Source organism: Arvicanthis niloticus, chromosome 12 (genome assembly GCF_011762505.2).
Source record: "Arvicanthis niloticus isolate mArvNil1 chromosome 12, mArvNil1.pat.X, whole genome shotgun sequence".
NCBI lineage: Eukaryota > Metazoa > Chordata > Mammalia > Rodentia > Muridae > Arvicanthis > Arvicanthis niloticus.
The window spans coordinates 24425910-24440481 of record NC_047669.1 but is presented as its reverse complement, the minus strand read 5'-3'; the positions used below and the strand labels follow the sequence as shown (position 1 = coordinate 24440481).

The window sequence follows — 14572 nt, the reverse complement described above, 5'->3', positions numbered from 1 at the left end:
CTGTTTGTACGCAAGTGTGCAAAAGTATGGGTGATGAGCCAGGCACAGATTCTGAAATTGTTAATGTAATTGATCTAACCTGAAATATATAAGCAAAGTTTATGTTAAAAGTTTATAAAAGCTATTGTGCATGCTCTAACTTGAAGTATATAAGCAAAGTTTATGTTAAAAGTTTATAAAAGCTGTTGTGCATGTTCTAACTTGAAGTATATGAGCAAAGTTTATACAAAAAGTAAGTTTATAAAAAGCTACTGTGCAAACTCTGCTAGGTAACTGTTCCACACAGTGATGTAACACGTCAGTCCTTCAGGTGCATGCCATCTCACTGGAGACCTCCCCCAGTGGCTCTCGTCTCTGATGGGCAGCATCCTTAGACCTCAGTGATAAGTTGGAATTTAATACAAGCCTTGGTTCACTGAGCAATATTTCTTGGCTCTTTTCACTTGATGACTGAGGTGTGCATGCATGTGTGTGTGTGTGTTGTAGATGTGTATGTATGCGTGTGTGTGTGTGTGTGTGTGTGTGTGTGTGTGTAGGTTGGTAGGTAAAGGAGACAAAGGCAAAATGAATTGATAGTCACAGTAAAGTGCTACCCAAGCCATGAAAAAGAATGGGTGTAGATGCGGATGAGAAAAAGGAGGTTACAGCTGTTAGCGCTGATACGTTTATATATTGGATGGCACTTTGAGGTTCTATACGTGAAGCCTTTTCTTCCAAGGCTGTAAAGGGTACAACTATAGCAAGACCTCCTAGGCTGAGTGCTGGGTACTAAGATCAATGATCCCCCAAGGTGTAGAATACATACTCTTAGGAGAGAGATTGGAGTGAGTGAAGCTACACACATCTGTTCTCTTCCTTGTGTCCCTCTGGAAGATGACTGAGCCATGTCATATAAAAACAGTCACTAAAATCCCAAGGTATTTCACAACCACCCGGAGCAGGTGGTATCTTAATTATATATACAGAAATGCAGCCGCCTGATGCCACATGATTAGTAAGGAGTTATTTAGAACCAGAGCTTAGATTTGTAATTTTTCAGACCAGGGCTTTAAAAACTAAATTAAAAACTATGCAAACCCATCCTCCCAAGCATTACATAACATGTTCCTTCCTATGCTGTCCCTTCTGCCCTGCCTTTCTTTGTATCCACTCATCTGTTTCCTTGGTAATTGATTTGCTAGTCAGCTTTAGAAAGAATGACTATTAGCTGAAAGAGCACATTTCGGAGGGAGAGCTTTGGAACCAGAGTCTGGAGACTCAGCAGAGTCTACTACCACCCACAGCGTGAACTGTGTGTCCCTAACAACCCACCCCTGTATTAGAGAACATCTGCTGCAGTGTAGTTTGCAGACTAAAGTTAAATAAAAACGGAAAGGTCTTACAATATGGTTAGTATATCGTAAACGCAAAATAAACATAAACTCAAGTCAGAGTTCTCCAGAACACACCACACACACACACACACACACAAATGGGGTTCTCAAGAAAGCCGGAGGTAGGATTCTCATCGAGTACAAAGGCCTGAGACGCAAGGCGACCGTGTCTCACTTCAGGTATGACTGCATGGAAAACATAGCCCAAGGATTCAGCCAGCCATTCATATTACTTGCAGGTTGGCCAACTGTTTTTGTTCTTTTCTGGACTAAGATAGAATGGTGACCACTCATATTAGGGAGGATGACTGCTTTACTCAAGTCTATCCTTTCAATTGTTAATCTAATCATCTGTGTGCTGGGGTGGGCAGACTGTGTCTTCTGTCCCCTGGAATGTCCTCTGCTGGATGTCTGGGGGTTGCACCTTGCTAATGGCTTGGAAGCCATTGCCAAGCCAATCACCTTGCCTGCTCAATGTGTTACCCAGAATTGTTTTTAGTGCTTAACTTAGTTTCCTTCTAGTTCATCATAGATTTTATATAAAGCACACCCTTGCTGAGTCTCCCTCTCACTGATTTGTCTCTTTTGCTGTCTATCACCTTTTGGGATCGAGACAGAGATGACACAAAGAGACAGATTAGACAGGTAGACAGAGAGAAAGAGAGAGAGAGAGAGAGAGAGAGAGAGAGAGAGAGAAAGAAAGAGAGAGAGAGAGGAGGAGGAAGAGGAGGAGGAGGAAGAGGAAGAGAAAGAGGAAGAGAAAGAGGAGGAGAAAGAGGAGGAGGAAGAGGAGGAGGAAGAGGAGGAGGAAGAGGAGGAGGAAGAGGAAGAGGAAGAGAAAGGAGGAGGAAGAGGAGGAGGAAGAGGAGGAGGAGGAAAAAGAAGAGGAGGAGGAGAAAAGAGGAGGAGGAGGAGGAGAAAGAGGAGGAGGAGGAGAAAGAGGAGGAGGAGAAAAAGAGGAGGAGGAGAAAAAGAGGAGGAGGAGGAGGAGAAAGAGGAGGAGGAGGAGAAGGAGGAAAAGGAGGAAGAGGAAGAGAAAGAAGGAGGAGGAAGAGGAGGAGGAGGAAGAGGGGGAGGAGGAGGAGAAAGAGGAGGAGAAGGAGAAAGAAAAGGAGGAGGAAAAGAGGAGGAAGAAGAGAAAGAGGAGGAGGAGGAGAAAAGAGGAGGAAGAGGAAAAAGAGGAGGAGGAGGAGAAAGAGAAGGAGGAGGAGAAAAGAGGAGGAAGAGGAAGAGGAGGAGGAGGAGAAAAGAGGAGGAGGAGGAGAAAAGAGGAGGAAGACAGGGTCCTTCTGAATGGAGTCCCACCTTTGATGCTTAAGTCCCATTCTCTCAGCAGGCTAGAACTGAAGACTGAAGGGTGTAAGCTTCGTCACTGGTTAGCAGAGGCCCCATAATTCCTTTCTAAAGGCTGAGAGATCTGCTTCCTTCTGAACTGCTTCAGGTGCCTCATCTTGGAACCATGAGCAACTTGGGTTCCTGAGAAGCAGAAAGGGGGGGGGGGGCAAGCTACAGTCTTCATCTGTTGCTGGTGGCAACTTCAGGGGGGAAATAGTTTGAAAACATTGAGTCAGATGCTCTGTCAATTCTCTCTCTCTCTCTCTCTCTCTCTCTCTCTCTCTCTCTCTCTCTCTCTCTCTCCTACTACAGCCAGGGATGTATACCATGCTAAGAACCTATGAGTTGTATATATCCAGGGTCCCGACAACCATCAGGCCCCTAATGAGAACTCTGCCTTGTAGGGGAGGTATTTGTGTCAGGTAGAATAGGTGAGTTTACTGAAAGATTTTCACTTATTAACCATCTTTCTGACATTGCAATGTGCCTTCCTGGATTGCTGAAACAGAGAGTAAAGAACAATTTCAAGATCGTTTTGACATTAAGTTTCTGGGAGTGACGCCTGCTTCATCAGTCGGACATGTTTACATAAGGGCTGAGCTGGCAACTGATGGAGGAGATTATGCAAAGGTTATGGTGCACGGTGCATGGGACAGTTTTCTTTTGCAAGTGAGAACCTGGCAAGCATAGCTTGGCTTTGGAGCCAACACCCACAGCCACACAGTTTCCTGACAGGTCCACTCTGACGGATTTACTCTGCTGTGTCATTCTGTGCCTGGCAAGATGCAGGGGCCGAGCACACACATGTTAAGCCTTGTCTTTCTTGATATATTTGAGCACAATTCCCCAGCCTTCTAGTGATTTTATAAACAGCCAGTCTCCTGCAGTAACTGCTCTGTGTCATCTGTGTTCCTTACCCAACGCTGTGGTCACTGGTCTTTGCTGACCTTATTTCTTCTTTGACAATCCAGAGTCAACAGAAGAGGTGCGGGCCCACCCGTTCACTGATGTGACCCTTGACTGCGAGTTCTCCTTCATAGAGAGCACAGAGAACCTTGAGTTTTACTGGGAAAGAGAAGACATAATAGAAGAATATGACGTGGAGGATCGTGAGTTCTATCGGTTTTTCAGGTACTATGATTTCTTTCAAGTTTTCACAAAGGTGGTTTACCAGTTTTATGACAACGAAGAGCAACTTGAAGACCAAAATGCCTTGTATGAAGGAAGAGTCTCTGTGGATCAAAGTGAGATTTCTGAGGGCATCCTGTCCCTTCAACTGCGGAACGTGGATTTCTTGGACGAAGCCTTGTACACGTGCAAAGCGGTCACCCCCAATGGGAGAGGAGAGAGTACAGTCAAGCTGATAGTGGAAGGTAAAGACATTTCTCAGATGAACTGGCTTTCAAGTTTGCTCTATCTCCGCAAGGATAGCCTCCAGATGTTCTCTCCCAGTGGTCTCAGTTTTCTAACTCAGATTACTTCATTCCTAGTGGAATATCAATTCACTTTAGCTAAAACAGTCTCTCTGAGAAAAAGGTGTTATGTCTGTACCAGTATGTATCACTCACTGATTTAATATGAATGAACCGAAGGGTAACCAAAGCTGCACAGGTTGAATCCCAAGTGTTACACATGGGAACTGCCATCCCCACTCCCCCCACTTCTCACCTCCCCCATCTGATACAACAATAGTCCCCTAGGAAGGTGCTAAGGCCAGACACAGTTTAGTGTGAATGTCGATGAGCTGGGAATCAGGATGCTGGAGGACACTGGACCTTCTCCAGGCTTCACTCTTCTCACTATTAAAGCATAGGTCTCAGGGCCACGAAGATGGCTTCTTAGTTAAGAGCATCAGTTTGATTCCTAGCACCTACATGGCTCCAATCATCTATACAATCATCCATAACTCCAGTTCCAGGCTAACTAACCACCTTTCTGGCCTCCATGAACACTGGGCTTGTACATGGTGCATGGACATATGTGCAGGCAACACATATACATAAAATCAAAAAAAAATTAAATCTAAAAGGTAGTTTTAAAAACATTGATTGGGCTGAATCCACATTCCCTCAGAGACCCTTACCCTCCAGTATTGCATGGAATTTGTCCTTTCTGACAGAGAGCCCATGATCCTGTGAGTCCTGCCAGGCTGCCTCCTTCCAGGGTAAGAGTTGAAAGAGGTGAGAAAGCTGGCCATGAGAACTGCTTCTCAGGTTTTTTTTTTTTTTTTTTTGTTTGTTTGTTTCTTTTTTGAGACAGGATCTTTCTATGAAGGCCAGTCTGACCTTGAACTCAACAATAGTCCCCCTGTCTCAGCCTTCTGAGTAGTGGAAATTACAGGGATGTGTCCCATTTATTACTTATCTTCTGTGATTAGCCTATCTAAGTACTAAGTAGGCCCGACCCTGCTGAACTTCCGAGGTCAGATGAGATCTGGTTTGTTCAGGGTGGTGTGGTCACAGACTCTTCTGTGATTCTCAATTGGGGCATCTGAGATCAGTGGAGAGTCTGGAATAAACCCACAGTAAGAAGGAAAGATCTTCCAAATAAAGACAGCAGCAGTAGATGCCTAGATGGCAAGAGAGCGCACGTATCCTGTTTTTCTCTCATTATGCTTGAGCCAAAATTTTCAATATGGTGGACCTCAGACCATGATGTCTCCTTCAGGGTTAATATATACACCAAAGGCCTGAGCCTCCCGGGACTAAAACAAAACAGGAACTAATTATTTTGTTATTTTTTTCCCAACCAGATTCTGAAATGCCCCAGGTAAAGTTTGACAAGATCGATGATGAAGATGTGGTTACGTGCACATCCAAAGGCTGGTATCTCACGCCCAATGTGACTTGGTTGGACCGAGGAGAGAGGGACCTGAGCAACCACAGTACGGTGGAGGTCCTGGAGGAACAAATGAATGGCTTGTACAGAGTGTACTCTGTCCTCAGATATCCAGTCAAGTTAAATGAAAAATATGTCTGCCACATCACAGAGACGAACGAAAACAACCGGCCAATCAGATCCATCCGGCGGTACCCGAGTAAGTGCAGATCTGAGGGGGAGGAGAGAATAGGCTTTCACCACAGGGAAGTCACCATCCATTAACTGAGCACTAAGTGTATCAGGCACTTCTGAGCACTTTGGGGATTTAAAGAAACCTCCGGAACAGGAGCTTGTAGCCTGGGGTCAGATAGGGTAGTGAGATGGAGTCTCCCCGAGTTAGAAAAAGGACTATTATGTTCTGGGGAACAACAGCTCTTGGCCAGACACACAGGCGGCTGTCACTTCCGATGAGGCTTCTGTTCCTCTGCTAAACACCTGAGCTTCCTGATGTGACAGGCTGAGTAGTCATAGCGGCCATTTGTTGGCCACTAACCTCATGCCTGGAACTTTACATACGTTATGCGGTTATGTGTGTGTACGTGTGTCTGTGTGTGCATGTGTGTTCTGTGGATGCATATGTGTGTGTGCAAGCATGGACACAGAGACCGGTGCTGGTATTCTTCCTCAGCTACTCTCCACTTCATTTTCTTTTCTTTTCTTTTTTTTTATTTTTTTGAGACAGGGTTTCTCTGTGTGGGTTTGGCTATCCTGAACTCAGTTTGTAGACTAGGCTAGCCTGAAACTCAAAGATCCACTTAACTCTGCCTCCCGAGTGCTGGGATTAAAGGTTTTCACCACCACGGCCCGGTTCTCTACTTTATTGTTTTGAGATAGGATTTCTCACTGAATCTGGAGCTCATGGATTGAGCTAAACTCACTGGGCAGCAAACTCCAGGAATCTGTCTGACTCTGATGCCCCAGGACTGGGATTACAAATGACCACTGCTGGACCCAATTTTTGTTTGGAAGCTGGAGAACCATACTCAGAGCTTCGAGCTCATTCTGCCATCTCCCCAGCCCACATATGTTAAGTCTGTAATTTAGCCCAGCAAGATGAGTGCCTTTAATGTACCTTTCTATTTGAAGACATTCGGACTTTAAATAGTTTGACCAAACTCTTCACTAATGAACACAAAGTTTGAATTTCAGATAACCAATAATGTCATGAATGTTGAACATTATATATCTGAAATGCACTAATATTAGTTATTAAATTTAACTGGATGTCTTATATTTTATCTGATGAATTATAGTAAGGAAAACCTTTAGTGAGACAAGGAAAACATTTAGTGAGCTCAGGAATGATAGGGTTGGAGAACTCACATCTCTGCAAGAAGAAAAAGGAGACAGTGTAAGGCTCTTTGCCTAGCAAAGTGTACATGGTAGTAATTCCCCAGGCCAGCAACACTATCACCACAGGGAACTCAAGGACAGGTCAGTTCTTGGGTCCCATTGGGACCCATGGAAAGTAAATCCTGCAGGAGACTTAGCGCTGAGTTTTGATATGGCCTCAAGGTATTTCTGACCTACACTGAAGCTGGAGAACCACTGGTGTATGATGTAAGCCTTTGTGGGTGGTAAAGATGCTCAGAGCATCTCTGTCTTCTCTGTGTGGGGATTGAGTCTCCCCATAGCCATGTCTAATGGGTGAGGGGACAGAGCTCCCACCTTCTTCTCCCCGTCTGGCAAAACAGGATGAACCAGATAGACTTCGTACATTCAAATTTCCCACATGAGCTGGGGTTTCCTTCAAAGGAAAAAAAAGAGGAGCTCACTTATCTGCCAGACTTCTAAGTCTCTCCTACACATTTAGAAGAGCCTGTTGTCTGTGAACGTTACGGTGGGCTTCAGACTCTCTTCTGAGAACACCAGGATACATGATTAATGACTTGACTTCAAAAATACTGTTGTTTTTTCCTTCATTCCCCTTAAATTTCAACACCCCTAGAAATACCTAAAAAGCCATTTTCTCATCTGCTTATTTACAAGGGGCCTTTGAGATCTGGCATTTGCCTGTTTGCCCAGCTCTGCAGCTGCAGGGTCTCTTCCCACAGCCGTTGCTCCTTGCTCAGGACTTGACAGTTTCTGTGGCTTTCAGACTTTTGTTTGTTTGTTTGTTTGGGTTTTTTTCATAATGCCATGCCTTTGTACTGCTTCTGGCTCTCTTGGGATACCTTTCTTTTCTTGATCTGCGTCACAAACTCCTGACAGTTTCCCAAGACTTGTCTCAAATCTGAAGTCCGTCTCTCATGGTCACTTCTATTTGTTCAATATTTTTTTTTTCCTTTGCACATCAGATATTTGTTGAGCTCCAGCTCCGTGCCACATCCAGAACACACCAGCAAACACTGGATTCTTACACTCCTGAAAGAAATGTTCATACTGTTAGCAGGAAAGAAACACACAGGAAACAGGTGTTATATGTCACCGTAGGAGTCCATTTACACGAAACTCAATACTAGGAAAAATCATCTCTGCTATGTGAAGGAAGTCAGAAGAGTGGTGACCCTCAGAGTGGGGGTGTGAAGGGACTAGGAGAACATGAAGAGATTTCTAGGGTGCTGGCAATAGTCCACTTATTGGTAAGGGTGCTGGTTATACGGTAGTATTCAGTTTGCCACAGTGGTTGCTAACGGTGCAGTCTAAGTACTAAGCCTGCGAGGGTGAGTAAAATAAGAGGAGGAGAGCTTAGAAGGCGAGCATGGATGGAACAGACGTGGGGAAAAGACACTGACACCAAGGCTTGCAAGGGTAGCAGCTAAACCATGAGGATTGAGAAGGGCAACAGCAGAGCTGTAACCCTAAGCTAGAAGTTTGCAGAGAGACAGGAAGGGGAGCAGTCCAGTCTGCAACCTTTCCTTGTCTGAGATCATTTCCTCCAGAGCATCCTGGAATGTGTTGTGAGTTGCTGACTTATGACATCAACTTCCTCACCATATGTCCCAGACCCCCCACACCTAGCAGACAATCGAGGGCTACCCTGAGGCTCAGGACCTGTGACGCTGCTTTCCCTTTTTATCTGAGTGCTGATAGGAAAGTTTTTCCCTTCCTGCTTCCTTTCTCCCACTCTGATTGCTCTCCAAAAATATTTGTTGAGTGAATGAATGAATGAAGTAGTAAATCAAAATTTTATCTTACAAATGGACAGCAGTTAAGTAAATAGAGTATTCTTAGAGCTCACTTAGAGAGAGAGCTACCATTCTTAGATGGAAAAAAGGATTCTTTGCTCACTGTTTTTCCTTCTTGTGTGGCTTTAAGACAATATCTCTGAAGATGTGGAGGAAGCATAGTGTGTCTGTCCTAATACAAAACTAATGTCTGTTTTCTTTCTCCACCCCCCCATCTCTCACCCCCCCAACCCTGCTTTTTCAGGAAAAAGGTTCAACGACTATAACTATTATTAAAATTTTTGAATGAGGCTGGAGAGATGGCTCAGTGGTTAAGAGCACTGACTGCTCTTCTAGAGGTCCTGAGTTTAATTCCCAGCAACCACATGGTGACTCACAAGCATCTGTAATGGGATCTGATGTGCTCTTCAGGTGTGTCTGAAGACAGCTACAGTGTACTCAGATACACAAAATAAATACATAATTCTTTAAAAAAAATTGAATCTGCCTTGCCTTTAGTCAGGGGAGTTCTGGTGTTTCTTGTTCTTTTTTGTCTTGGATACTTACTAACCAAAAATTTTAGAACTAAGCGAAACCAAGAACAACCCTCCCCCCACCCCAAACAAAACCAAGGAGGCTATCCAGAGTGTTACATATTAACAAAGTCTAGCTTCTTCATCTCGATTTTTCTCTTTTGCTTAAAGATTTGTTTTTATTTAATCTCCCTCTTCCAGCATGTCGAATTCTGAGTAAAATTCAGAAGTCTTCATTGCAAAATGAAAGAAGCTTAAAATTCTGGAGGACTGTGTGTCAGGGGTCTGTCTCACTGGGTTTACATCCATGCTGGATGACTTGGTAAGAGCAGAGGGCTGACACACTATGCTTCCTCCACAGCAGGTTTTTCTTTATTTTGGTAATGATGTGGTTTCAGTACTTTGCCAACCAAGGAGAGCCTAATAAAGAGATTCTCTCCCCAGGTTATCATAAATATGTTTGCTAAAGTCCTTTTTATGCAGTACTGGCTGTGGAAACATCAGATATTCAAAGCTGAGGCTAATTTGAACTTTTCTGTTTGTCCAGTGATTTTTCTCTTCACTTTTCTTGTACCTAGATTTCTAAATCATTACCATCTCTGTGCCCTTTGTAAATAGGTTTTGATTTACCACTCTACTATGCTCTGGATTTTATCTCTCCCCCTCCCCACCCCCAAATTCACTCTTTGGAATTTTTAAGGCAAAAGTAAAAACAGAGTCCCTGGGAAGTAGCTGAGCTACCAAGGCAAAGCTCTCAAGATGAGATCAGTGTTGTGAGAGGGGGCCCCTTGTCCCTTCCACCATGTGGGGACAGATGAGAGGTGCCATGTATGAACCACAAAGGGAGTTCTTGTCAGACACTGGATCTGTCAGCAGTTTAATCTTGGGTCCTCCACCCTTCTGGAACCATGAATAAGCCATCTTGGTGATGATACATTGTTATAGCAGCACATGTTAACGTGGGCATCTTCCTTTGTTCTATTTTAGGGACCTGGGTGTGACTGGGTCTTTCCTGTTGTTTGAGCTCACAGGACTCAAGCTTAGGTTCTAGACAGGAGAACATGGTAATGAGATATTAAGACACAAAGAAAAAAATTGTTCTGGAAATATTTTTAATTTATTTATTCTCTCAAATATTGTATCCAACTACAGTTTTTCCTCTTCTCTCCCCCAGCCCCTCTCCTCCCCTCCCCTTTCCTCTAGATCTGTTCCTCCTCTGTTTCTCTTCAGAAAAGAGCAGGCCTTACAGGGACATCAAACAAACCCTGCATAACAAGTTACAATCAGACCAGGCACAAACCCTCATATTATGGCTTGACAAGACAACCTAGCAGGAGGAAAAGGGTCTTAAAAGCAGGCAAAAGTCAGATGCAGCCCCACTCCCAGTGGAAAACAAAATTTTTAATTGGCTCAAAACCTTAATTTTGTGAGTTAGATGCTTCAGGTGATAAAATAATTTTATTATTGAGCATAAAGAATATATCTGCTTCTAAAACCTCTGCATAGAATATTCCAGAAAGGGGATAAATCCGGGGGATGGACCTATGCATTTGTACAGAAATGATATCTATATTCTTTTACTTCATTCTTTTAAATGTTTGTTTATTTATTTGTATGTATGCATGCATGTCTGTATAACTATGTGATCTATGTTACCAGTATGCATGCAGGTGCCCACAGACACCAGAGGGCATTGGGTCTCCTGGAGCTGGAGTGACAAGAAATTGTGAACTTCCCTGATATGGGTGTTGGGAAACAAATCCTAGTCCTCTCTCTGCCAGAGCAGTAAGTGCTCCTAACCACTGAGTCATGCCTCTATCCCGTTATTTATATTCTCAGACTTTGAGGTATGTGCTAATGGTTGCTCTTACCTATGGGAAAACAAACCAGGATGTGGACCATTTTAGGTTGCCTGGCCTGAAAGTGAGAGGCCGTGCTGATGTCATTAGAACTGTCATAGACAGGAGATACATGTGCTAACTCTGATGTCATTAGAACTGCCATAGGTGGGAGATGCATGTCCCAATTCTGTGAGTTCAGCAATTTTATTTGTTGATGTAATAATCTTAAAAAAAATAAAGAGAAACATTATAGAATGGGAAGCATGAGGATTTGATTCCTGTCTCTGTCTCTATTCATTTCTAGTTCTGTAGTCTTGGGGAAGTTCCAAAGTGTATGCCTACCTGATCCTTATCTTTGAGACATCTTTGTCAGAGGGCCAGTATGAAAACTGAGGCAAAATATGAAATGGAGACACTGATAATAATGATACTTGACACAGTATTTTCTGTATGCCAGAAAATTTTAAATTAACACACATTAGCTCATTAAATACTAAAAGGGCGGGGAGGGATTGTAGATGTAGGAGCTAGAGGGGTCCAGGACCTAATAAGAGTAATAGTAATTATTATTATTTTATTAAAAATAATTAAACGAAACTCATTACTTTAATAATTTTCAAAATACAGAAAGGACAAAAAAGAAGTCGATGAGATGGCCAGCAGGTAATAAGGCACTTGCTGCCGAATCTAATAACCTGAGTTTGAACCCCAGAGCCCATATAGTAGACCGATAAAACAGGTTGTCCCCTAACCTCCACATGCACACTGTGTGTATGGCAAGGCTTGTCAATCCATATACACATAAATAAATAAATATAAAAGCATCTTAAACAATACAAAATTATCCCCCCAATTAAATACACCAGGGCTTACAGGAAGAGGAAGAGAAAGAGAAGGAAAGGTATTTATGGAAGATAAAGAATATGGAAAAAACTATAATCCCAGTGCTTAGGAGGCTGAGGCAGGAGAATGGCAAGGTTGAGGCCAGCGTGGGCTGTAGGGTGAGACTGTCTCACAAAAAATAAATGAATAAGATAGCTGTTTACCAGATCTGTATAAGGATCTAGGGAAAGAATATTAGAGTGAACAGAGTTGTCTCAGCACCTTGAAAATGAGAAATACTGATAGTTTCTGTATTTAAAACTAGGTCAAGAACTAGGAAGATAAAAGTCTCTTTTCTTCTGTAGGCAAAAACTTCTCATACATACTGTATTCTTTTAACAATTTGTACACATGTCTGGATTTAAACAATGTATCCTTGGCTCATTCACAATCTTGCCCTTCTTGTTTGCTGTAGCAATGCGTTCTCCGTACAGGTCTGCAGACTCTCACCATTTCTATTAGTTTTACTTCTTTTATCTGTACAATGTTTGTGTGAATGCTTTGTGTTGATGAGGCCAGGAGGATGCAGGAAAGGCATGTCTAGAGTTTCTTAGAGGCTTTTCCTGATATTCAGGAAATTGAGACAGGGACCTCTGGGGTTCAAGGGCCACTTAGGCTATGCAATGAGACTCTGTCTCTAACAACAACAAAAGGATACAGGCATTTGGTACTTGACATCAGGCCTGCCCAATGCAACAGCACCATCTCTTTATACATGTCCACAGCTGTTGGCTTGTCCCTGCCAGGAATACTATCTCTAGTACTGGATCCAGATGTGAAGCGCAGACTAGATTTCCTAGAGCCTTCCTATTTGGTTGCAAGAGGCGTCCATCAAGAAATCTCAAGACAGCTCAGATTTAACACATGTGGGACTCCCGTTACTTCTCTTCCCAGCCAAGTGTTTTATTTTCACAGTCTCAGATAATGGCACTATAGTCCAAGAGCTAACTCCTGCTGAGGCTACCTCCTTAAACTTCTTTTATTAATTCCAAGGGCATTATCTTGGTTCAAATTACTATAATTTCTTCCTTCCTTTCTGTAGTCTCCTATCTTATCTGCTAGGACTTGCCTCTTCCTGTCTGTTACATCTAATACAAAGCTGGATCAGCCATTAACCCCTATTAGTTTTCTGCTATCCATAAAATACAGGCTGCACAAATATCTATACCACAAGGCCAGCACTGCTGACTTTTTCCTTTGGCAGTTCATTGTATGCCAAGGTCTTGACATGTTTGCCTCATTTAGATTACACATCAGGGTCCTAAAGAACTGGTATTTTTGTTCTATATAAAGGGATAGCTTCCACCATAAGAATATCAACTACTAAGCACTCGGAACATTTTATTCTCATAACAACTGTATAAAATACAGATGGTTATTCTCTCCAGTTTACAAATGAAGAGACGTAAAGCACATTTGTTTGATTGGATATGGTAATTGAGTACAAAGTGAGATTCGGACCCAGGTCTGAACCTATAGGTCTTGTCGCTTCTCCTCCATTTCCACATCTCTCTATATACTGCTCTCTCTGAGTAGACTCTAGGAAAAGCCTGCTTGTGCAGAGTCCGACTTGTTTGTGGTGGGTTTCTTTTTCTTTTTTTTTCCCCCCATCCTTTGAGACAGGGTCTCATGGCACAGTTGGGCCTCAGATTTGTAATCCTCTTGCCCCATCCTTCCTTGTTCTAATGTGTTGGGGCTATAGGCAGAAGGAAAGAGAATGAGGAAAAGGCCTTGGAGATTCCAGGGGACCGTCAGGAGCGGGTCAGTATTGATGTGCCAGAGTTTAGCCTTTGCAGATAGCATTCTTTTGTTGCAAATAGTTTTAAAAACACTCTCTGCCTTTACCTGGGAGCTGCTGCCTGATCTCTGGCCTCTCCTGAGACCCTTGAATCCTTGGATAAAAGACACACATACTGCTCCATTAACTTTAGAACTTGCCTCTAGACACAGTTGTTGGAAGCAGATACCTCCTGCCTGGAAATTCGTGCCCTTATCAATTTATTAGCTCCATCTTTTCCTCCGCCCTAAACTTGGTGGCTTGCATCAGCTAGCCTCTGCCAACCTCCTGGGCCCCTTCCTGTAGACAAGGCTGCAGGCCCTAAAACCCCGAGACCATACATGACTGCTGCCTTCTCCTCGTTCCAAAGCATGGCAGTAAAGCCCCTCTCTATTTTCCTGCACCTCCTTCTCCTCTTGGGACCCGGAAGTCCCACCTGTACCTTCTGTTCAGCAATTGGCCCTGGCCCTTCTTTATTGACAAGTTAAGAACCAACTGGGGAGCAAGACTTTAGCAACACAAACCCCCCCATTACATTCTCTATTGGAAATAACAGGATCATTTGTGGCCACTGATGTGGGTAGCAAGCACTTTGAATGTCTGGACAAGGTCTGGAGTCTCCTAAACCTTACTGCCTTAGAGATAAAATTCTGTTTTACAACCAGCCTAAGCCCAAGGTGAGAAGAAAAATGACACCCGAGGCCCAGATAAAGAAATGGGAGGAACAATTGTTGCCTTGATGAACTTATGTATCCCAAAGCCCCAGCCCATGGGGCAGTTGTTCAAACACTGCTAGTCCTGCCTGCTTTCTTTCCTCTAAATATCATAACCTTCAACCTCCTCC

The 14572-nt window shown here is 43.4% G+C and overlaps 1 protein-coding gene across 2 annotated transcripts in view; it reads left to right on the top strand.

The window, feature by feature from the left end:
- Positions 1-9211, top strand: part of LOC117717563 (V-set domain-containing T-cell activation inhibitor 1-like) — a 52967-nt gene extending 43756 nt beyond the window's left edge. For both annotated transcript variants that reach the window (XM_034514802.2, XM_076942912.1), the window contains 3 exons: positions 3680-4081; positions 5461-5745; positions 8961-9211. In XM_034514802.2, the coding sequence (XP_034370693.1) occupies positions 3680-4081; positions 5461-5745; positions 8961-8992 (719 nt within the window). In that variant the 3' untranslated portion in view covers positions 8993-9211. The remainder of the gene's footprint in view (positions 1-3679; positions 4082-5460; positions 5746-8960) is intronic.
- Positions 9212-14572: the final 5361 nt, after the last annotated feature.